Source organism: Engystomops pustulosus, chromosome 1, assembly GCF_040894005.1.
Source record: "Engystomops pustulosus chromosome 1, aEngPut4.maternal, whole genome shotgun sequence".
NCBI lineage: Eukaryota > Metazoa > Chordata > Amphibia > Anura > Leptodactylidae > Engystomops > Engystomops pustulosus.
In genome coordinates, this window is record NC_092411.1 from 256,631,233 (window position 1) to 256,655,678 (window position 24,446).

The following is a 24,446-nucleotide window of genomic DNA, read 5'->3' on the forward strand; positions in this document are numbered from 1 at the left end:
TAAGATCTAACTGACAGAATGGTCAGAACGGTCTCCCTAAAAATAAAAAATGGTCGGCAATTGAAATCAGTTAAAAGGTTGAGCCAAAAGAAATTTGTGGGTTTGGTTGGCATCCATTTTTGTGTAAGGCCAAGTTTAGACTAAAGGAACAATAGTAATTTTAGTGTTTAAGCCCCAAACCCAAGTATCCTAAAATAATGCCTCTTCAGTTCTCCATGCTTTGCCAGGTGTGTAAGAAACTATTCTAAACATGAGAGTCCTTATTTTTTTTTTTTGCCTGAATATATTTTAATTGCTCGTAGTCAATGTAGCTTTTACCTGTAAAGTGACCATGTCGGGCCGGTACTGTTTCCTTAAGCCCATGTCATACATCAGAAACTTCAACAACTTAAAAGCATCCTCTTCAGTCATGTGTAGCAGCAGAACCCCCGCAACGAAACTGAGCCCCTGGCAGTAACCCACTTCAGGATCGAGCAAGGAATAGGCTTTTAAAATATTGTAGAGTGACAGCTGTCCCGCTCCCAGCTGGGCCGAAAAATATGGGTGCGTCGGGAAGGTGCGTCCTAAGAAAACAATTGAGGTTAGTAATTCAAATACGTTTACTTGAACCTTGCTATCAGGGTAGGTCAAATAAAAACAAGAATCTTTTGAAGCGGCTTTATCTTCTTAAGTAAACTTTCAACACCAATTACTAGGTAAATAACATAAAATCAACTTGCCTTTGGCCCCTATGAATTATGTACTGAGGTAATGAAAGCGAGACACTTCATAGGGTTCAGTGCTGCACATCAGATAAAGGAATTATAGAATAACTCCACACTATCTTTACACCCAGCAAAATGGAGTATTACACTGATCATTTACTCTATGGTCCTGGGAATGTGCCCAAATGGAATTTGGAAACATTACAAGATTCCACAGTGACACCCAATGGTGACCGCAGTCAATGACAAAATTCTAACAAATACATAAAACTCCAAAATACATTTTGCCCATTACAAAAGATGGTGATATGCATTAGATATAAAGTGATGAAACTTTCTAATTCCCCAGACATGAGGTGCGGAACAGAAGGCAACAAAAAGTCCTTTAAAGTCTATGGAGAACGGAAGGTAATTGGGAGACTTTCCGTTCACCTTATGTTTTTAGGCTCCATTATGTACTTTTAAAACTGAGAGTGTAGCAGAAAACCCTACGCAGGTGTGAACTGGGCCTTAGGTTTCACCATTGCTTATGTTCTGAAGAAATACAAGCCGCTGGCAGATTTTTCCTCCGCTGTCCTCCTGGAAAGAGTAGTAATTAGCTGACAGCAGTCTAAAATGTATAGCTAAGGACCCATTGATAAAATGGTTACTGCTTTTGTGACGACTAATATTGGTATTAGTAGAAAGTATTGGAAAGTGTTATACAGGCATAGTGGCTCAGTGGTTAGCATTACAGCCTGGCAGCGCTGGAGACCTGGGTTCAAGTGCCAGGGTCAACATCTGAAAAGAGTTTCCATGTTCTCTCCATGTTTGTGTGGTTTTCCTCTGGGTTGGTCCTCCGGTTTCCTCCCACACTCAAAAACATACTGGTAGGATGATTAGATTGTGAACCCCATGGGAACAGGGACCGATTTGGCAAACTCTGTGCAGCGCTGCGTAATCTGTGTGCGCTATATAAATAAAGGAATTATTATTATCATTCAAAAAGTGCAGCTTATGTATCATGGTGGAATAAGAATGGGTGTTTTATGAGCCTCATGAAGAGCAAGGTGGCACTGCTGTCACTATATAGGCTACATGGCTTCCACATAGAGGGCACTTTTAACATCAAGCTTTGATATATGTCCCTACACCTTGCAGGTTGTTGGGTTTGGTCGCATGCTATAGCAATTCTCTGCTCTATAGGATCCCTCCTAAATACAATAGAACTCAACAGTATCCATTACCCGGCTTGAGAAGCTTACGATGAACATTACAATCCAATTTCTTCAATATAGCAATAAGGCATCACTCATCTCAATGAATCAGCCTTAAACACTCGGAGCCGGCCTCAAGGTGAAAAGTTTTAGATAAATTGCCATCTACGCTTCATATCCCTGCAGCTAGTAGGCTTCAGAACAAAGTAGAAGTCAAATGTTTACATAGCTTAAAAATTGTACTATCAGTTTTGTCTCAATAATGGGAAAAAAAAAATATATGAAGACATTGACAATGATGACCCAGTGGAAGGAGGTTTTGATAATAGTTTCTGTTAAAGTCTTTATTGAATGCTGTAGACCTGTGAAGCAATAGAGCCGTCCTCATCGTCTTATAGCTCGTAGTCGCTGTGATAAACATCCAATAAAAAAAAAAAAAATCAATAGTACAGGAAAATGGAGGCCGTTCTTCTATAGTTTCAGAGAAGCCACATAAGGGAATCAGACAGGAACGGTATGGATAGACTCAGAAGATAAGTTCTGACATCACCCCCGGAAGAGCTCACCTACTCAGTCGAAAGTATGCATCGCTGGGGCGAGGAATTGACCTCCCACACACACACTTTTGAAATGACTTGTCAGCCAAGTTATGTTATTTTATGTAATCTTGTGCCCATCGCTGGCTAATCTACAGAACAGTCCTGTCTGGGGAGTATTAGGGATGTGGAGACTTTCTTCCGGTGCAGGGAATAAGGAAACTTAAAGGAAATCAACCATCAAAATCCAACATGATAATCTGATTAAACGGTGTTAATCTTATATTTGTTATCCATGGCCTCCTTACTTCTAAAAATCAATGTTTAAAATTATGCTGATGAGCCTGAAGTACTGTATCTTCACAGGCTGTTACAATGAGCAGCGCTGCTGCTAGATCACACAGGCAGAAAGTAGTGGCAGAGAGTAGAAGGGCTGGGTGAGAAATGTTCTGCTCATTGTAACAGCCTGCGAATCTGTGGCACCGAGAGATTTTAGTAATGCACCCCAGAGCCCTTCAGGCTCATTAGCAAAATTTTAAAAGTTGATTTTTAGAAAGGAGGGCATTGATGACAAATATAAGAAGATTAACACAGTCACTTGCCTGGTTCTTTGAGTAACTGCCCCTTATTTATCATGCTTGATTTTGATGGTATATTTTCCTTTAAAAAGGTATTCCAAGGTGTTTTTATAAACTTGGTTTAGATCAGATTGAAAGGGATCAGAAACATATCACCCCAACAGAGTAGAGAATTGTTGACATACAGCGCCCTCTTTAGTATCTACCAACCAGGTAACTTTAACCAGGCCGTGTGATGTGAATTAATATGACATCAATGACAATTGTGTGATCGTTTGGGGTCGCCATATGCCAGACTCTCCCCAAACCTGATACTGACCCCCTATCCTGAGGACAGGAGATAAAAGCAGGTTACCACCATCTTGCATTTAGCAATTACAGTATATAGACAATGTAAAAACTTTTTTTATATATATATATATATTGGGACTAAATTATCTACAATAGTCTTCTAGTTGAAGTTAGTTAAAGATTTCACAGAGTAAGCAAATGTTAGAAATCTGTAGCTATATATTGTTGAAGCAGTGGCAGGGGACAAAGCAAACTAAGGGCTGGGTTCTGCGGATCGATGCGTGAATGATTATCTGGAATTAAAGCATGCCGGTACTTGCTCCTGTAAGTCAGATCATTACTGTCTTGACACTTCCTAAGAATAAGAGGACACTAACATAGAAAAGTGACGGGGGCAGGAACTATTATTGACAGGTAATGTAGCAGAGAGTATAGACCAAGTAGAAGCAAGCGTATTCTTGACTGCATTCTCCGATCTATCTCCACGTAGAACAGGGAAGGGTTCTTGTAAAGGTAAATGAAGCGTTGCTTACAGCAGCCCTCTTGGTAAACACTACCCCACCCTCGAGTTTCAGGAATGCTGCAACAATAATGCCGTTACAATATAAGATTACAGTTCCTCTCACCCTGACAAAGTCACAGATCAAAGGCCTGAAATATCCCAAGACCTGGACAGAGTGCAAAAAAATTGTAACACAAACTTCGGTGGATCCAGAAATTGATAGAAGATATTATTATCAGTGGTTATGTGACATCTATGGTGTATGAAAGTGGCTGAAAAAAATAGAAATGGTTCTCTCTTCCGGGCTGTGAAAATATTCATGAGTTTTCTGGTTTCCAAAGCTTGAAACCACATCCCACCGCGAGCTTTCATGAGAGCACTTCTCTAAAAAGTTGAGATTGCAATCATGTAAAACCTGGGTGTAAACATTATTACAGCCATAACCATGACGGTCATCACGTGGCATTGCTTCAATTATTTTCCATCACAGCTTGTACGTGATTTAGTCGCAATTCCCCCTCTACGCCAGTTGGGTGGTGGCATTGCTGGGTTGTGTTGTAGGCCTGGACTGGGCACTGCCTTTATGGGGCACCTATCCAAGTGCAGGTTAGGGCGCAATTTTACACCAGGCATAGAAGTGCCCAGTCGGAGCAGCGCATCGCAGCTTCCCACCGGGATTTACCAGGATGCTAGAGCCTCCTGATAGAGATCTGCCGTCTGCCAGGATACAGTCATACACTGGCACACTTAGTGCCAGCATATGATAAATGTAACCCATAGTGTGTCTCAATCAGGCAGCCCAGCAACTTCAGTAGAAAGAGTGTAATGCCTTATTTCCCCTATAGAGGCACTGCAGAGAACGGGTTGGGTTTTACTACAAATTACAGCAGATGGCTAGGGGAATGTCTGACTAATAAAAAAATTGACTAATTGGCAATTGAAGGTCACTACTTTATCCAACCACTGGCCTCAGGGGTGACCTCCAAACAAACACCACAACGCTGCATGTCATTTGTGCTCCAAAGAACAAGTTATTTGTCTAGAGCTGAAGGGGAGCATAAGGAATATCTCTGTGACTGAGATAAAACCATTTCAAAAAGTTACTCTTGCCTTCTTAAAATCTAAATGTAACTCTTGAAATCGCTATTTAGCTGAACAGATCATTACCGACAAATATATGGATTATACCTAGAGATGAGTGGACCTAAAGTTTCCATTTAGGTTCAGGGTCTGGGTGTGTCCTGTGCACCAGCCAATCCGGCAACCTGACGCCTCTAGCTATTAGCCATAGCTGTGATTGGCCAAGGGGATACCCCTGGACAATCATAGCAATGGCTAGTTGGTAGGGGAGTTAATTAGGCGGAGTGGCCATTCTTCAGCCAATCCAGCAACATGTCCGGGTCGCATACCCAAACCCCAAAATGGAAACTTTGGGTCCGCTCATTTCTAATTATGCTCAATAAAATAATATTTAACACAACTTACCCAGATCAATAAGAATGGCATGTTGCTGAGTGGTCAGCTGCTTTAGTAGCTCTTTGTAGGGAACATCTTTTACAGGACTTCTACTTGGCATCTGATGTCGTAACTGATACTGTTCAGCCAAAAACTTCCAGATCTCTCCTCGATGATGGCGAGGAACACCTGATAAAATGTATAACAACAAATCATCAAATATTTATTTATAAATGCATAACTATAATTACAAAAAAAGCAGATCAATAATAACATAATATCAATGATAATCATAATATTAATGATAATAAATAAAAAAATGTTCTAGTAAAAGTCATATAGATTTGCACTTTACAACCAAGATTAGAAAATTGCATAGAGGATACACTCAAGGTTTAGCTTCAGGGTTTTTTTTTTTTTTTAAATTATGCAGCGTGTTTTTGGCAATTTCAGATAATAAAACACAAAGGCCAGATGTTTCCTGGGGAAAAAAGTGGATTTCGGTAAATGATTGTTTGGTTCGATTCTGACGTCCACTACTTTTTGATGCAACTTGTTCTAGCTGTGTATTGTTTTCCATGGTTTGGCAATGCTTCTTAAGGGGGTGAGGGAGTCTGCATGTAACTCAACTGAAGCCAAGCGGAAACACATCTACCTACAATACTATCTGAGTTTTCAGTATTGGACAGTATTCTTCTAATACTTTTTTATGTTGGCCTTATTTTTTATGAACTTTTTGGGCAGAAATTATATGTAGCCAAAATCATAAATGCTGTAGGAGGCAACATCATCGCAAATAATGTCGCAACTGTAATGTCCAGGAGGCACCTCCAGGATTACCTTGTCCCACAGCCGCATGAATCTTTTCCATATCGGCCTTTATTTTCGCTCTTCCAGGGGTGCTCAGCATTTTTTCCCAGACAAGCGTCACGTCCTTAAGACAGGGAGTGATTTCTTCATAGTCCAGCTTCAGTCTTTTATTTTGTAAATCATTTTCTGATGCTGTGCAAAATGAAAATAAAAAAAATTTATAAATAAAAATGAATTTAAAGGTAATCTACAACAGTTACCTTGCAATGCAGCCATTTAAAAACATTTCATTTATTTTATATCATTATTTTTCTTGCATATGTGAAGAATTGGCAGTTATTATATACTCCCTATAAAAATCTCATTTCCATTCTCTCCACTACAGAGGCGGACACAGGAATATTAAAAACAAACTATAATGGTGAATGCTGAATAATAACTAACACACACACACACACACACACACACACACACACACCTGTCTGAAAGTCAGAATATTCCTAGTTGCCCATGGCAGCCAATTACAGCTCAGCTTTCGTTTTACCAACGCTCATGATTATTTTAAAGGAAACCTACCACTTGTAGTGGCAGGTTTCCGATGGCAATACCGGGCACCAGCTCAGGGTGAGCTGGTGCCGGAGCTTATTTTAGTTAGTGTTTTAAACAGCAGTATCGCGGTTTAAAACACTTTTTAAACCTTATAGCCGGCGCAGGCAGGTACGCGCTCGGCGCTTACCGTGCACGCGGCTACATAGGAAGTGAATGAGAGCCGCGCGCATGGTAAGCGCCGAGTGCGTACCTCCATGCGCCGGCTATAAAGTTTAAAAAGTGTTTTAAACCACGATACCGCGGTTTAAAACACTAACTAAAATAAGCTCCGGCACCAGCTCACCCTGAGCTGGTGCTCGGTATTGCCATCGGAAACCTGCCACTTCAAGTGGTAGGTTTCCTTTAAAGGGGAGCAGTGACAGAATATGCTCAGGCAACCAGACTTTCAGACAGCTCAGATAACGTATATACTGGAGTATAAGCCGACCCGAGTAGTATGCAGCACGGCCCAGCCTGCCCCCAGTAGTATGCAGCACGGCCCAGCCTGCCCCCAGTAGTATGCAGCACGGCCCAGCCTGCCCCCAGTAGTATGCAGCACGGCCCAGCCTGCCCCCAGTAGTATGCAGCACGGCCCAGCCTGCCCCCAGTAGTATGCAGCACGGCCCAGCCTGCCCCCAGTAGTATGCAGCACGGCCCAGCCTGCCCCCAGTAGTATGCAGCACGGCCCAGCCTGCCCCCAGTAGTATGCAGCACGGCCCAGCCTGCCCCCAGTAGTATGCAGCACGGCCCAGCCTGCCCCCAGTAGTATGCAGCACGGCCCAGCCTGCCCCCAGTAGTATGCAGCACGGCCCAGCCTGCCCCCAGTAGTATGCAGCACGGCCCAGCTTGCACTCAGTAGTATACAGCCCAGAATTAAAAAAATAATAAACTTATATACTCACCCTCCGGTGGCCCCGATCTGCAGCGCTGCTCCCCCGATGTCCTCTTCTGGCTTCCGCACCAGTCTTCTGTACATCGCGCTGGGCGCCGCCATTGCGGTCTCCCGGGCGGCGCGGGAGACAGCAATGGCGGCGCCCAGCGCGATGTACAGAGGACAGAGCAGGCGCCGGGAAGCCAGAAGAGGACATCGGGGGAGCAGCGCTGCAAAAGAGGACGTTGGGGGAGCAGCGCTGCAGATCGGGGCCACCGGAGGGTGAGTATATAAGTTTATTATTTTTTAAGTTGTGACTCGTGTATAAGCCGAGGGGATGTTTTTCAGCACATTTTGTGTGCTGAAAAACTCGGCTTAAACACGAGTATATACGGTAAATCTTCCCCAATGACTTGTATACATTAACTCAATAATAGAAGCTTGGCCTCAGTTTCCCAATTCCTCTCTCTGCCTTAATATTTTTTTCGTTGACACCCATTACTCATTACATGACCGACTTGCATAGTTTGGCTGTGCACTTCCTGTATTCATAACCTATAAATTCTTGTTTATTACTAATCTGTTAATATTTTACCCCTGCATACAAAGTGATGGCTCCTTTACTGGCTTAGTCTTTACCGATTCTCTTGAAAATTGCACCAAGTCATTCATTCAATGAAACAATCCATCTACAGATGTGCGGTCTTGATTGTCAGGTTAAGGTTTGGCCGTATGACCCAGACATATTGCCCGATTGGCCAAACAGCCAATTTGGTAAATTGCCGGCTGAACAGACAATCCGGTATATGGACAAACCTAGCAACTAGCCGTGGGTAGGATTGGCCAGAAGTTGTCCCCTGGCCAATAGCCCAAGCTATTATATTACATAGGACATTTTCCCTCAGGCTATTGTATTACGAGGACATTTTCACAGCAAGGTATTGTATCCCTGCGGCTTTCACACAGTGGAGACTGGCAGCAGAGCTCAGACAGAAGATAAAGAGATTAATGGCTGAAGGGAGGGGACACCTGTGACGTCTATGTACTTATCATGATAAGACAAATAATTCTTGCAACATACAGAAAGAGAAACGTTGATAACAGGAGGTTACGATTTCTTTGTTCTTACTACATACAGGCTGCAAAACATATCCTCAGGATAGGAGAATGAGTGTCACTGACCACTATACCCCTAGTGATCACAGGAAGGGATGTCCATAAAACTCTAGGAGGTCTGTATGGGCAACTTCAATAGTGCATGATTAAAGGGTCCATTGGTGACCTTCAGTCTCATGATTGCTAAATGTCCCACCAGTAAGAACCCCCGAAATTAGACACCAATTAAGGTAGGAAAGGGGGTTTCAAAAGGATTAAAGACCAATTTTAAGTACATTTATTTATATAAGATTGGTGGTCAACTATAATCCAGCGCCCCCACAAAATCTAAATATTCTTCTCAAGTTGACCCTCCATCTGCTGCCATTTTATGTACAGGAATGGCAACTGATGAGGGAAAACATATTTCTGAATATTTCAAAAAAGCAGTGCAGAACATTGATGTATACTGGTAGTTATCCAATATCGTGCCCTCTACCCGAAGTTACACACAACACGAGGTAAAGTGACCAGCCAGCATAGGGGTAGACCAAAAGCACAGCTATGAATACGATCATGCCTTAGGGTTTACCTTGTAACTTTTGGTTTTCCTTTTCCATCCTGAGAAGAAGAATCTGCTGTATAATGGCTTTTTTCCAGAGCTCTCTCAGTTCTTCTGGAGTGCGGTGTCTTACTGCCGACACAGTACCGAATGGTCCATCTTCTCGTACAGGTTGTAGAGGAGATCTCGGAGGGATATCGCCAACATCTGAACGTTCTGTGAAAACACAATACAAACGCACCATATAATTTCATATCTCAATTAATTAAATTTTTTGGAACAATTCTTTAGAAAAACACTGCTGGCATAAATGTAAGTTATATTCACATGGTCATAAAATGCCTTTGTTATATGGACCTAATCAAGACACTAGTTTCAGAAGGGTAAATGATGCAGAAAATATAGGTAATTAGACCAGCAAATTCAACCATTGTATGATCCTTATAGTAAAGGAAATCTGCCACATGGATGCAGCGATACGAAACCAAGCGCACTTACATACTGGTGTGTGCCTCCCGAAAACAGGAGTTTTTTTTTTTCTCAATTAAGCCATTCGAAGCAAAAAGAACATCTTTTACCATTATGCAAATGAGCCTCATGGGCTCTTGTCCAGGTCACACAAGTCCCTTCTGCCTCAGTCATCTGCTAATTATTCACACCTCCATTCTGCATTTCCATTTGGAGGGAGGAGACAAATTAGCAGACAGACAATGGGAACAATGAGATCGAGAAGGGCTTCCTGTGAAGCAGATAGGAACTCCTGAGTTTCATTTGTATAACTTTAAAAGACATTTATCTCAAAAACTAAGCCATTAGAAACAAAAAGAAGAAGAACAGATCCTTTTACAGGAGGCACATGCCAGCGTGTAAGTGTGCTTGGTTTCGATGCACTGCATCCACGTGGTTCCTTTTGAAGGATATCTTTGTGAATCCAGTCTGCCAAGATCTCCTGTTCCTTTTTATATCTATTGATGCTCATGGCACATTAGATGGCTGGTACCGTCAGTCATTGTGGAATTGTGAAGCAGAATTGAAACACCATTTCTGATCTTTTAGGGTCTACCCCAATCGAGAACATTCTGGAATTAACTCCAACGGGTCATGATCTATAAAGATATCCCATAGAGAGGACAAATTTAGTGCGGACAATAAACTTTCACCCGTGAAAGACGTTAAGGAAATCCTAATAACATGCGTTTGTGGTGAGCTAAAGAAAATCTACTGCTCTAGACCAGCATTCAGACCAGAATGATAAGAAATGAGACCTTAGTTTCGGCATTTCATGCATTTTTCTCCTTAGATGTCACAGTCATTATTTGGCCAAACAGCTACCGGGAGCACCATACACACTGGTATCAAAGTAACAACCAATTGGGTTTTGGCCATAACTAGTTGGTCATTTGAGAGATGCACTGCATTACGATATTGACTGAAGAGGCACATACATAATTCACTTCAAAGTAAATGTTGCATTGCTAAAAGTTCCAAAAACACAGCATAAGTAAGCCTAAAATCCCATGTAGGAAAGGGTGGGCAGTCGAGCCGTGTGTGGTGAACTAACAAACTATTACTCAATGTGAGGAACACAACACTTGTTAATATTTAACAATGGTGCTACCAGCAATGGACAAGAAAGAGGCATACCTCACAGGTCAAACTACACAATAAACACCATCATAGCCGTCTGCCTGGAACTGAGGAAAGTGCAAACACGATGAGCGCACACACAATGGGCGAGAACTGTGAACATTATATAAACAGAGGTGCGGCCAGACTCCTCCATGGTACTATAGGATCTGCTCACCTATCTTATCCATCATACGCAGCCATTTTTGTTGAGATGCACACAACCGCTTATAGGATGTCACCTTTGGCCAGTGTCGGACTGGCCCACCAGAGTACCAGAGGATCCATCAGGCCCTGGCTCAACCCAATACTGAGCCCCAGAGGTCCATCAGAAAACAACACAATTAGAAGGCTGCTAGGGTATATTTCCTGGGGGATAATGAAAAGGGGACCCAGAGATTGATTTTTCTCTGGTGGGCCTAAGGAAACCCAGTCCAACACTGTCTTTGGCTATGGATAGACACCTACATACAGTATATGAAATACTGAATTAAACTAGAAAAAAAAAATCATAAATATTCACATTCAGGTTGGTCTGGCCCACCAGAACATGTAGGAACATAGGAACATGTTAAGACAATAGCGGGTACCAGAAGTCCAGAAGAAGACAACCTCATTTGCCACCTGAACCCATTACTTAGAGTTTATTCACAGATAACATATTAAAATCAGTGTAGAGACTATACTCTGCGTACAAAGATTACAGGTATAGCACATGGGTCCCCAAATTATGATTCATAAATGGCTACAGAAAACATTCGAAGATGACAGTGGAGAAAAAAAATATATATTAAACAAACCAAAAAGTTAACAATGACCACTTAAAGAGAACCCGTCATGCAAAATAACCCCCTAAACTAAATATATTTTCATAAACTGCCATTAGAGAGCATTGTCTCTATCCCTTCATTGTCCCTCTACATGCCTGTAAACCGAAGCAATGAGGTCCTAAAGCTGTATGCAAATGACCTGTGAAATGTCCAATGAAGCATTAGCATATTCAAGCTGTCCACTCTATTCATGAGTGGGAGGCACAGCCACACCCCCAGTGCATGACTGACAGCCTGTGTAATGATGTGAGGCTGTATAATGATGTGCTTCCTGGTGCTGGTGCCCCTTGCAGCCTGTGTGTGCATGTGTGTGTATAGGAGAGATACAGCAGCTCCAGGCAGCCATGTTATAGCAGAACATGTCAGGTTCATGTGTAGCTGATGTCTGTGTCTCTCACCTGTATATTAGGAGGATGCAGCATGTCAGCAGATGCAGCACACACACTAGCAATGCTTTACTATACATTACACACAGACATGAGCAGGGGGAGGAGAGGGGAGGGGTAACAGGAGTGACATCACTGCCTCTGACCATGTGACCAGCCTCATTTACTTGATAAAAAATATGTGATTTTACAATGAATAATGTATGAAATAACTAGATAAAGTCTGGGATGGATCCTTGTGAGCTGCTCCAACAGGTAGAGGTGACAGGACTAGTGACACAGACCTGATGACAGGTGTCCTTTAAGGCTTCATGCACAAAACAGTTTATTTAGGTCATGAACTGGCGCGGAAACGGCAGCAAACTCATGGGCTCCATAGAGTTGTATTGTGCACAACAATGTGTGGTAGCACCATGACTGTCCCGAGTGGCCATGGCCAATAATTACCCATTGCGATCGGCGGTGGGAACAGTGCCCCCCACCACACTCCCTGTCAAAGTGGGCCACAAACAAGAAGGCTGTAAAGGCGATGTTCCCGATTATCTCCCTTGGTGCATAATCATGGAATGGGAAAAGAGCTACTTTTAGACACTGCAATCGGTGATGCCTAAAATTAAGATATCACTTTGTAGATATAAGTATCTAAACAATGACTTGATAATGTCAATACCTCCTGGCGTGTAAATTACTTGATGTTAATATTTTTGTGCAGATGTACTGTATAAAGTGACAGTGGATCACATGGTATTGGGTTATTGTACTTTCAGCTTATTTCCTTGTTGATTTAACAAATTATTAGTCACAGCACTAGGTCAATATGTCTGTACTTCTTCAGAACTTATTTTGCTATTAGTGTATGCCAAATACAGGGAGTGAAACGGGGACACTTGGCCTACCTGTTATTATAAAAGTGATGATATGAGGTCATGAAAAAAGGTCACCGTATCTTATCACAAAACGTTGGCTCTGTTATCATCTCCCTGTAGCCTTCATTTATAGATGGTGAGATTCATGACATTCTTACAACATATAGTGGGATACATTCTCCTAAAGGTTAACTTGAATATGTTTTAACCATTCCAATCAGCTATACCATAAAACTGTAAAAATTAGAGTTTTAAGAGAGTTAGGAGATTTAAGGGGTGTAGAGTGCAGAGAGGAGCTCAGGCGTCATGCAGGAGAACAATAAGTCTTCCTGACCCTAAAGTCAGAAGATTTACGGTCATATCCAGGGCAGCCAAAATCGAGCACACCAGGACTGATAGGGACAACTTGTAATATTAACATAAATACAGCATTTCACATTTATAACAGTGAATTAGAGAATGTGTTATTTTGTTATCCTTAGTATATTTAAGAATCAAATGTCTTAAATGTAGAAATGACCCTTTAAAGAAAGTCAGGTGACCAATCAGGAACTTCCAGAAGTTCCAGAGAGATTTTGAAAATCGTGTAACTAGGGCAGGGTAATTACGAATTTTCTTTTCCCACTTTAGCCCCTCCATTTAACTAGAAGGCAATCCAGGTATCTGGTTTCGGGCCTGGAGATCAGTGGGGCCCATATTGACATCCTTCAAAACTATACTCAGAAAAGGAACCAATATAAGTCTTGGCCTTCCATTTGGAAATGAGCTACGCAATAGAGCACAACATTGCTATTGCTTTTAGAAATATCCAATGCAACAATCATTGTCAACACTCTCCAAAGTTCATCTTCAAGCACAAAACTTTATTTCTATTTCTTAAGATTTTGGTGGCAACTGACTTTTGCAACTTTTGTCCAGGGGTGACCACCCCAAGGAGCTATTTAGCCTTAAGAAATGCTCAAAAATACAAAGAACTCGTGTATCAAAATAATATTAGACAGGCCTGGAAACCTCTTACCAAGGTGTAGAAAGGTACAGCACAACCTGGCTGAGACATGATTGGCACACGCACACAATTTTTTGTTTTTGACTGGCAGGAGAGGACAGATGCTACAAATGGCCACCAAAGGACACAGGGAGAGTCATGGTCAGCGCGGCCATTGCCGTTGGCAAGGTGAGATCACAACAAGTTTACTTCCCAACGTTCTTGGTCAAATCATGGCTTTGTCATCTCATTTTCCCAGTAATATTGAGAAACTTGATTCCCTCTCATACCATAATAGGGCGTGAGAAGTGGGTAACTCCTGCACCAAGACCTGGTATATGGTGTGGGCTCAGGAGCCGGTGTCAGGTGTGACAAAGTTACAACTGTACCAAGATTATGGTGATCCCAACCATTTTACCTCTCAGATCCAAATAGCGGCCAGAGAACCAGAAAGAGTTTCTTGTGATATAAAATCACTGGATTCCTTGCCCAACGTGACGCAAATAACTAGTATCAAACGATATATACAAATAGTATTGTTACAAAGCTAAAGACAAAGACTTTGTCGAAACGCTTGTTGGTTGGACACTAACTTATGGACAGGTCACGATTCCCTGTAATTTACATTCAGAAAATAAATATCTTGGATAAAATTCTGTGCGAGTACCGGGACGTTTCTTCACATGTTCGAGATTCATGTAAGTATTTGCCAACACCTGAAATCCCATCAACTACCAGATCAGTATAGATGACCTAAGTTTTCAGAGACATATCATGGCTTCCTACTTCTAAAGACAGTGCCTACAGGCCGTATGAGGCACTGCAGGCCAACACCATTTACTGTGATGCTGTAATACCGGACATCAGCATAAATAAAAGTATCCAGACTTTTCTAATATTCACAAAAATTGGATAATGTAAAAGTTGATTAACACATACAACAGTAGCACAGTATGTTTTTTTAAAAATACAGTAGATGGAGCAGATCTTCAAAACAGCAAAAACACTTCATGTCCAGTCTTGTAGTGCATGGGGAGGGAAATATTTGGAAGTCTGGGGCTTCTTCAGAAAACAAGCATGTATTGATAAAGGAGATGTTAATTAAAGGATGTACATATATTACAGCAGCTGCTCTCTGAAAGACGAGTGAAACAAAGAGGCGTTATGTGAGAGCGGCTTCTGTGCCAGTGCAGGTGATTATGTCAGCCATTTTTAACCTGAGGCAATTTATACTTCTTCAGGAAGCTGGAATGTGTGTGAAAGACGGGTCATGTACAGTTTTCGTATGATGACTGACAAGATGCTTAGTCTCCACTCGGAGCCGTCAGTCAGGAAGAGAAGGTATAGGGGATGGTGGAGATAAGTTGTCAAGTGGCAGATTATCTGAAAAAAATTATCAAACAGTCTTTATCTCACCTACAATGGAGAGAAAAAGTAAAGCGTATACACAGATCATTCATTTACGGAGAAGCTTCCTCTTCGGGTCCAACCTATAGTCCAGTTTGACCAAGAATTTCCACTGTTCCTTGGTTGAAAGGGGCAGTTATCCATGGAAGAAGAAAAGAGAATCCCTCAAGGTTCATGAGCACTGGATAACCAGTCATTAGGGTGAAAGGGCTGGGTCAAGTCCCCAACTTTCTTGCATGGACATAAGGAGTAGTTGGGTGGATACGGAGGCTACAAGCTGAAAACGTTTGGGGAGAATATGTTACTAGAGAGTCAGTAATATTTATGTGGTACTAGTTTCCCGTCCCGTGTCCTACCACTGCTAAGCTAAAAGCCCAGTAAAGTAATAGTAAAGTTACACATTATTATATCTTCTGTGCACAGGATTAAGGATTTTGTGGGCTTCGGTACCCTCCTTATACACGGAACAGTCACGCACCTACTCCCATACATGGCACACAGCACAGTCACGTACCCACCCCACCCCCTTACACACGGCACAGCCACGTACCACCTTCATACTCGGTACGGTCAAGCAAATATATGGATCACGCAACTCCCCTCCCTGTACACGGCTCAGTTACACATCCCCCATATGTGACTAATGTGTTGCAGCTCAGTCTGATTATTCCATAACATACCTCCAAGTAAATGAAAGTGCCACTTTCTAGAAAGTAAAAGGAGACATCAAAGGATTTGTCCACAACTTTAATACATACCTTCTTGAATAGGACTGAACATTCAGTACCTTTTACAGCCACTATACTGTGTGCAGAGTTATTTCAATGTTGCTATGCTAGGGCCCAAGCAAATAAAAGATTAAAAGGAGAACAAAAGACAGACCCCCAATTGAACACCTATAGATACTTCCCTCTTGAACAACCTCTATAACGTGCACATAATGCTTCAATATCTGTCAACTTACCCGTACACATGCATACTTAAGCTAGGTCTACCCGGAAAATGCTTGTGCAGAACTTTTGTGATGTTGTTCCCAACTACATTCCAAAAAGTATACATAATCCCCCCCCCATTACATAGTAAATTTGTGTACATAAGATATACATTTAGAACACAATTTGAAATCTCTATCATCTCATTCCAAGGCAGTGGCCTTCCATCACTGACCAGATTTGTTATTTTGGGACTTTCATAAATGTAAAACCAAGATTCACACCGAGGATACAAATCAGTAGCATAACACGTAATTTATGTAATACATATGGCGGTGTTGGTTACTCGTATGCGCTGTACATAGGATGGTGGGAAATTAGTCACCATGATAAAACTGGACACAGTAAACACACATAGGTGGGGCTGCTGTAAAAGGCCATTGAAACAAGATTACAGCTAATGAAGATAAGCAGCAGAATAACATTGCGTGGAGGTGATGTTATCAGGACTTTCTTTTTTTAGACTGAGGCGTCAGAGACTAGAAGGGACACTCCTGTATATGGTGCCAAAACTCTCTTCCTTATAACAGAATGACATCTGAGGTTCATCATTATAGCGGTCTGAGTTATTTATTTATTTTTTTTCTGATACAGAGCTCCAAATAACCTGAATGGACAATAAAAATGTGTCCAACGCTGGCTAGAGGCAACCATGTGTATATAAGAGCAATACTGAATTATAGTATCCAGTAGAGATGAGCAGTGGTCAGGTTTGGCCTCCTTACCAGCATATATTGCCAGAGGGGTCTGGCCAATAGTAGACATGGCTAGTTGCTAAGGGTGCCATTTGCCGAATTGGCTGTTCGGTTGCCAATCCGTCCATATGTCTGGACCCGACCACTGGGTCCGCTCACCTCCATTATCCAGGAAGCATCCTCAAGATTGAGAGGACAAAGAAATGAACTATAAAATAGACCTTGTAAAACAGCATCTAAAGAGGTTTTGCAAAAATCTGGGATAACATTATGGGAGGGGGGGGGGGTCAGTAGGTTTGGGTTTAAAAATAAAAAGGGATTCCCAAGGCACACAGGTAATTCTGATCTTTGGAACGGACAATCACCTCAAAATGTTGGAGGTTACAGCTCCCACTTTGGCCAATTAGTGGACTCCTTGGCCACAAGTGATATACCGAGGTTTAATGAGGCCACCAATTGGTTAAGTCGGAAATAGAAGGGGTTTTGTGACCCATTGTGGACAAAGACAGGACGTACTGATGTAACACGGGAATCGGGAACCACAGCAGGGTAAATTATTTGGTATCCTGCCCAGGCCACACATTCACATCCCCTTATACTACGACTAGCGACATGACTTTTGATATTGATTAAGCAAGTGGCAGTCAGACATATTATGCTTTGCTCAGATCTATGTTAAAGGAGACTGAAAAGATGAAAAACTGCCTTTCCAGCCCAATTCTGATGTCGGGTTGTTTCTAATATTAGCACTGTCGGGACCATCATACATATCACATAAAAATTGAAATTGTCAGAAGACACAAACAACGGGGTCTGCCAACAATGTTCATCTACCCTCTCATAATGTACATCTGTGAGTAGTGTATCTATATTGTATCCACACTCTACAAAATATCAGCGCCATATGAACTGGAAACAACATACTAGAAAAGGTTACTATAGCTCACACTTCAAGGAGATGGATAAGGAATTTCCAGGAATGATTCACATTTTTCCTAAAATGGAAAAAGTCTAACTTGATATGGTGGTACAGTGACAATAATGCCGCCTGTTAATAACTCTACACATCCATACACTATCATTCCTCAGACACCTTAAGAATCATTAAAAGTATTAATGTATCTGACATTACCTTTACATGACACTTCTTATAAAAAGGTAAAATCATATATAGGTAGACCAGGTATCCAAAGATCATGAAGAAATGACACCATTGTAAATGATACAATGATAGCTCTGCAAATGAAGAAACTCTGAAGTCTCAAGCAGAGCTATACTGCCCCCTAGTGACTAGTGAATGAGCAGCTGACAAAGTTATTCCTAGCAGGTTACAAAATGTGGACCAAAGGATTAGATTAGGAGGCTAAATTTTCAGTATGGGTCAATGCCCAAATCTGATGGTGTTCAGGAAGAGATCTATACAGCATACAACAACAATCTATGAACAAAAATATGTTTTTTAATTATGTTCAGATATTTGCATTCAAATATTAAGTTTTGAGCAATTATTTGGGTTTGCAGTGAATGGCCAATAAAAGGTGATTTGTCCATTTTGGTGAAAATAACGCATGTAAATACGAAGAGAAGAGAAGGGGAAGATGCAGTCATTACCATCTACCACCTTAGAATGATAATCCAGCACAAATGTTTCAATTGCCTCACTAGCACCAAATGTCAAAACATTTAATCAGCTTCTTTTGCGTTTTTATGTACACGACTGTGACATAGGAGATAAGCTGTGACATCATCCATTGTCAGTAGTGATGTAATGATGGGTCAGTGTTATCAATATAGAGGTCATTGTACAGGGAGGGGGAGGAGATAAGCTGTGACATCATCTATTGTAAGTAGTGATGTAATGATGGGTCAGTGATATCTATATAGAGGTCATTGTACAGGGAGGGGGAGATAAGCTGTGACATCATCTATTGTCAGTAGTGATGTAATGATGGGTCAGTGTTATCTATATAGAGGTCATTGTACAGGGAGGGGGAGGAGATAAGCTGTGACATCTATTGTCAGTAGTGATGTAATGATGGGTCAGTGTTATCTATATAGCGGTCATTGTACAGGGAGGGGATAAGCTGTTACATCTATTGTCAGTAGTGATGTAATGATGGGTCAGTGTTATCTATATAGAGGTCATTGTACAGGGAGGGGGAGGAGATAAGCTGTGACATCTATTGTCAGTAGTGATGTAATGATGGGTCAGTGTTATCTATATAGCGGTCATTGTACAGGGAGGGGGAGGAGATAAGCTGTGACATCATCTATTGTCAGTAGTGATGTAATGATGGGTCAGTGTTATCTATATAGAGGTCATTGTACAAGGAGGGGGAAGAAATGACAGTTTTTAATAGTTATGTGATCCTTCTATTGTATTATTGATGTAAATGAGGTGACTGCTGTGAAGAAAACCCTTTACAGAATATGCAAATGTAAGTCTTTTTTTAGCCTCAGGGGTTATGATGAAACTTACAAGATATTATTTTTTATTTTTACATGACACCTTTGTACCAAAAAATACTATAACTCTATACTTCTGCAGAAACACAACATGCTCTACATACATTTGTACAAATACACAATAAAGGATCATACAGCGTGTTAAAAAACAATGGAAAAAAGGTATTAAAAAAGTGTTCTAGCACCACCAAGTGGATTTGGTAAATGTCTGCATTAGAAACAGAGGATCGCCTTCACACATCCATATATGGTGGCTGTGAGCAAGAGTAACTACAGGGGTGGCAGCCATAGCAGCTATGGGGCCCACAGTGTCAGGGGGGCCAGCATTTGTGGTATTGGGTGTGAAAATGCTGTATGTCTGTATATGGTACTGTATATACTATATATATATATATATATTTTTTTTTTTTAAAGGCATAAGTGGGGCCCCATTTGGAAGTTTGGTATGGAACCCTATCTCTCCTAGTTACACCCCTGGCAGTGAGGTAGCTGCAAAAACAGCTGCCATAGTCATGATACAGTGAGCACACCGTGCCTCACAAAAAAAAAAAAATATATATATAGGGTAGGTCCTATTCTGGCTCAGATTTGCATCCCAGGTGTTCAGTTCCCTATGGAGAGGAGAGGGGTGAGGAGCGCTCAACCACCCCCCATCTCCACCCGGCCCGTGTGAGCACACGGATGTGTGAATGGAGCCATACAATTACACATACAGCACTAGTCTACTTGTAAGAAATAGTGGAGTCCGAAACAATCTCCATAGTTCCAGAGTCAGAAGTGGAATGGACAATGATGGAAATATCAGGCTTTCCAAAAAGAAATTTCATCAAATATCTGTAAACCTTTACAACACCTAAAGTTATTCTATAATGGAAATACCTAGGTAAAAAAAAAGTCATAGACCTGACAAGTACAAAGTACAGAACAGCTGCAGTGCGGATAATACACCAGTAGGGGTGCTATAATCTGCTGCTGGATGTAACAATAGCAGATACTGTAACAAATCTTGTTGGGGTCCAAGTGGTCCGTCCCACATGATCAGACAATAACATATAAGCATAGCACAACCCCTTAACCTATGTAATGTGCTGCAAGAAATAGTAGTCACCTTGATCCCTCAGGTATTTAAGAGACATTCCCAGGTCATAAAGTGAGGGCTTATCACTGGGTGTGCTGGGCTGTTTATAGCACACATGCTTGGGGCCTGGTAAGATTGAACTGCAGCCAGCAAAGGAAAGAGACTACTCCTTTAGTAGGATCTGCTGGTTTCCATGACCTGTTTACTTGGGGAGAAGCAAACCACTTAAAGAAAACCTGCCATTTAAAATTAACCCACCCAAAAAAATACTCCATTAAAAACTAGGATTAAAAAACATGGCCCTTATACCTAGGAGTATGCTAACAATTGTGTTAACATTCATGTTGACAAAACACGTCCATTAACTCAATGTTAACATCAATTTAATTAGGCGAATCTCTCTTCAGCTGTTGACAGGTCTCACTGCTAGGACATGCTGCTGTGTGGAACATTGAGAGGGAGGACTTCACCCTGGTCACATGACATGAACTGCCCAATTATGTAACAGAGCTCTAAAGGTCCTTTAGCCAGTTACATGGTGTAGACGTTGCAAATGTAGGTTTCTGATCACATGAAATCACAGCAGACTCTGTATTTCTACAACTCCCCATCCTCCATGCAGGCATGCTGGAAGGCAATTGCAATTGTAACTGGGTTTTAGATGGCACCACCCTGGTCACATGACATTAAGTGCTGAATGCTGAATAGGAGATGGGGAGAAATAGAGGGGCCAGACAAGCAGGACACTCCCCCTCTGATGCCAGGTAATATAATAAAGTTGATTTATGGAGATGTAAGGGAAACAATTTTTAGCTAAAAGAAGGGTGCCATTTAGTTAATAGGGCTCTATGGGAACCTGTCACTAGCTGTGAAAATATGGTGACAGGTTCCCTTTCAGTGTGTGCCTCTATATAACTGTGGGACTGTAGAAACTAGCATATTGTGCATTTAAGCGTTCATCGGTGCTGGTGCTGTACCTGTAACCTCAATTTATGAAATTATTTAGTTATGTTCTCTTTTTAGCACTAAATAAATAGTAGTATTGTTAACTAGGGAAGAAAGACTATTTGCTAGTACAAGAATATCCATATCTCATCAGATGCCAACATTCAGAAGAGCCTCCAAGAAGTATTAAATCACATTACAAGGAGGGGATATTCAGAGGATCACTACAGACCATCATGTAGGGACCTGACTTTGTAGGAGTTTATGGCAGGAAGAAGTACAGCTAAGAACACAGTAAGGAGTAACATTCATAAGCTCACTACATATAGGGATATCCTACAAGAAATTGGACCAAAAACACACACACACACACACACTACAAGTAAATGTATGAAGTACAACCCTCATAACACCTTCTATACAGATACTAAAATCAGTAACAAAAGGTTTTGCTTTGGAATTACACAATTGCCATAGACGTCTCAGTTCTAACCATTGGTAGGACTTGTGGGCAGCTCCATTAGGTTTAGAGAGGGGACCAGATAGGTCATAGGGGCAAGACTAAGGGGCAAACTAAGAGCACTTCATTAAAAAAAAAATTATGTCCATTGAGCACATAACACCACCAATTTTGTTCATTACGTGACCTAAAGTTCATTGTCAGCTTTCAGCTCTGCAGTCCATCTTTTGGTTCGGACTTCCTCTTTGTATTGCTGGGTGGAGATGCTGTGACTCTCCCTCTCTCCATTGACCTTCTGTGTAATCTGACACCATGACAGCTTTTATTTTTGCTAGCAAGATGGAATTCAGCAGAGATTTTAAAATGATGATGATTGTCAGATGAGCTGCAACACTGGAGGGGCTGGGGCGATTCTTCAGGGGACCTTTCATCACAGAAGTTCGACACTTAATTGGAGTTAATAACTTGCTGGAAGACTTGGAAGTGGGGCTCTTTAAACCAGATACTTGAGATTTATTAACACTGCGACACTTAGATAAGATATGGGGGTGAAGCCTGTGGAGGATGGATGGTTACATCGCCCATTCCCCTATTTGGCCAAATGTACAGTACCCTGAACTTACACATTTTACTCAACGGATTATTAGGGGAACAACTGAAATGACCCAACTCTGTGAGGGTACTGCCCTAAAATCCTTTGAGCAACTACGCCTGGAATTTGCCCTTCCCCACTCCTATTTTTACCAGTTCCTACAGCTTTGACAGGATTTAACTCACCAGGGCGCTCTAACCAGATTAAAAAGTCAACCCATAACGTCTTCATTGATATGATTATTAAAAAGGAAAACACTACAGGGATTATTTCAATGAATTATTCCTACCTGCAAGATGCGCATCTTAAAAATTCCCCTTAGAGTCCAAGTGGGAATCTGATGTCCATCATTTCTGAGGATCAATGGATGGAGATATTGGAGTCAGCACCCAAGGTATTTGGAACATCGCCTGTCTAATCTATACCATTTGCATAGGTTCTGTTTACTGCAGATTTAATCCATCAGATGTGGAGTTGCCCCACCTCAAGTTTCTGAAATTATATCTTATGGTAAACAAATTTATCTTATTTAAAAATATGAAGCTATCTGGGAGCATGACTTGATGCCCAGGGCTTGCTCTGTAGAATCTCAGTAGAGATAGAATATTCTGCGGCATAATGGGTTAATTATTATTATTGTAATTGTTGGAATATGTAAAGCTGCATTAATACCAGTTTATGACTCTCTAGCGCCACCAGACCTAATAATATTGTTGAATAAGTTTCCTTATGCGGATATGTAATGTACAGCGTGATGACCTCGAACTACCTGTTTACCTATGGATGGATTCTCTTTTCACATTCTACAACAAAGATTCCAGATCTTCCTACCTTATAATAAAGGGCACCCGATTTCCATGAACAGAGAACTTTTACAATCACCAAGTGAGCAAAATGGGAGGGGGGAAATCAATGTGGGGTTGTTTTTGTTTGAATGTTATGATTGTTAATAAAAAGAAAAAACACTATGACTAAGACTCCTTATAAGTTTTCAATATTTGTTAAAAAAAAACAAAAAAAAAAAAACTTAGGTCGTTGAAAAACTTTTTAGAAAAAAAGGCGTTTTTCATCTTGGTAGGTAGCCTTCACTTATGGCCGTTAATGACCGTGATCTATCCGCTGGGTCATTGTGCAGCTATGCCAATGGCATGTCCAGCCCTGTCTTCATTGTCACACTGTAGGTACATTAACATCAACCACTCTAAACCAGGCCTGAAAAGGCATCCGAGAGAGAAGTCTACTGTTCCACCAATGCATCGCATCATGACCCCCTTTTATCTAAAGCTTTTCGGAAAAACACATCTTCTATAATAAGCCACTGCCCGGGAGCTATAGGAACACAGGAGCTATATTTTCCATATGCATAATGCCTTTAGATTTTATCTTCAGATAAAAGTACAACTTCAGCAAAGTAACTGGCTGCTCCTAAAATAAAAAAAAATAAATGTGCCAACTTGGCAGAAATTTTCCACTGGGAGAATAATCACATTACAGACACGCGTTATATGCAGCAATGCAGGATTACCGTAGTTATTGTCACACTATCATAGCTAAGATGCTATTCCCCATCAGGGTCAGTCATGTCCAAATATACCCCCAAAACCCACAATAGTGTTGTAGAGGGTTCCGAAGAAGAAGCTGAAACAGATTTATGGCCACAAATTGATAAACCAAAGCATAGGCGATCATCTTCATATAAATGTACAAAATCAGCCTGCAACTGCAACCAGAGGTGGGACCAAAATTTCCAAATTTGCCAAAAAGAGGCCAACGATGGCTCGATGGGAAGCAAAACATGATCAGCTATTAGCATCGTGCTCACACCACTTCATGCAGTTCATATGAGGGGTGGTGGGTCTCGTTATTAAAACCCCCCAGTAGAACATATGACAACCTCCCTATAACAATTTAGGTAGACTGTGGGTGCTGA

General features: G+C 41.3%; 1 protein-coding gene across 8 annotated transcripts in view; it reads right to left on the reverse strand.

The window, feature by feature from the left end:
• TBC1D1 (TBC1 domain family member 1) overlaps positions 1-24,446 on the reverse strand; it is a 117,170-nt gene that overhangs the window by 14,566 nt on the left and 78,158 nt on the right. For all 8 annotated transcript variants that reach the window (XM_072125801.1, XM_072125818.1, XM_072125809.1 and 5 more), the window contains 4 exons: positions 9,219-9,404; positions 6,103-6,264; positions 5,293-5,451; positions 319-563 (listed from right to left, as the gene is read on the reverse strand). In XM_072125801.1, coding sequence (XP_071981902.1) covers positions 319-563; positions 5,293-5,451; positions 6,103-6,264; positions 9,219-9,404 — 752 coding nt within the window. The remainder of the gene's footprint in view (positions 1-318; positions 564-5,292; positions 5,452-6,102; positions 6,265-9,218; positions 9,405-24,446) is intronic.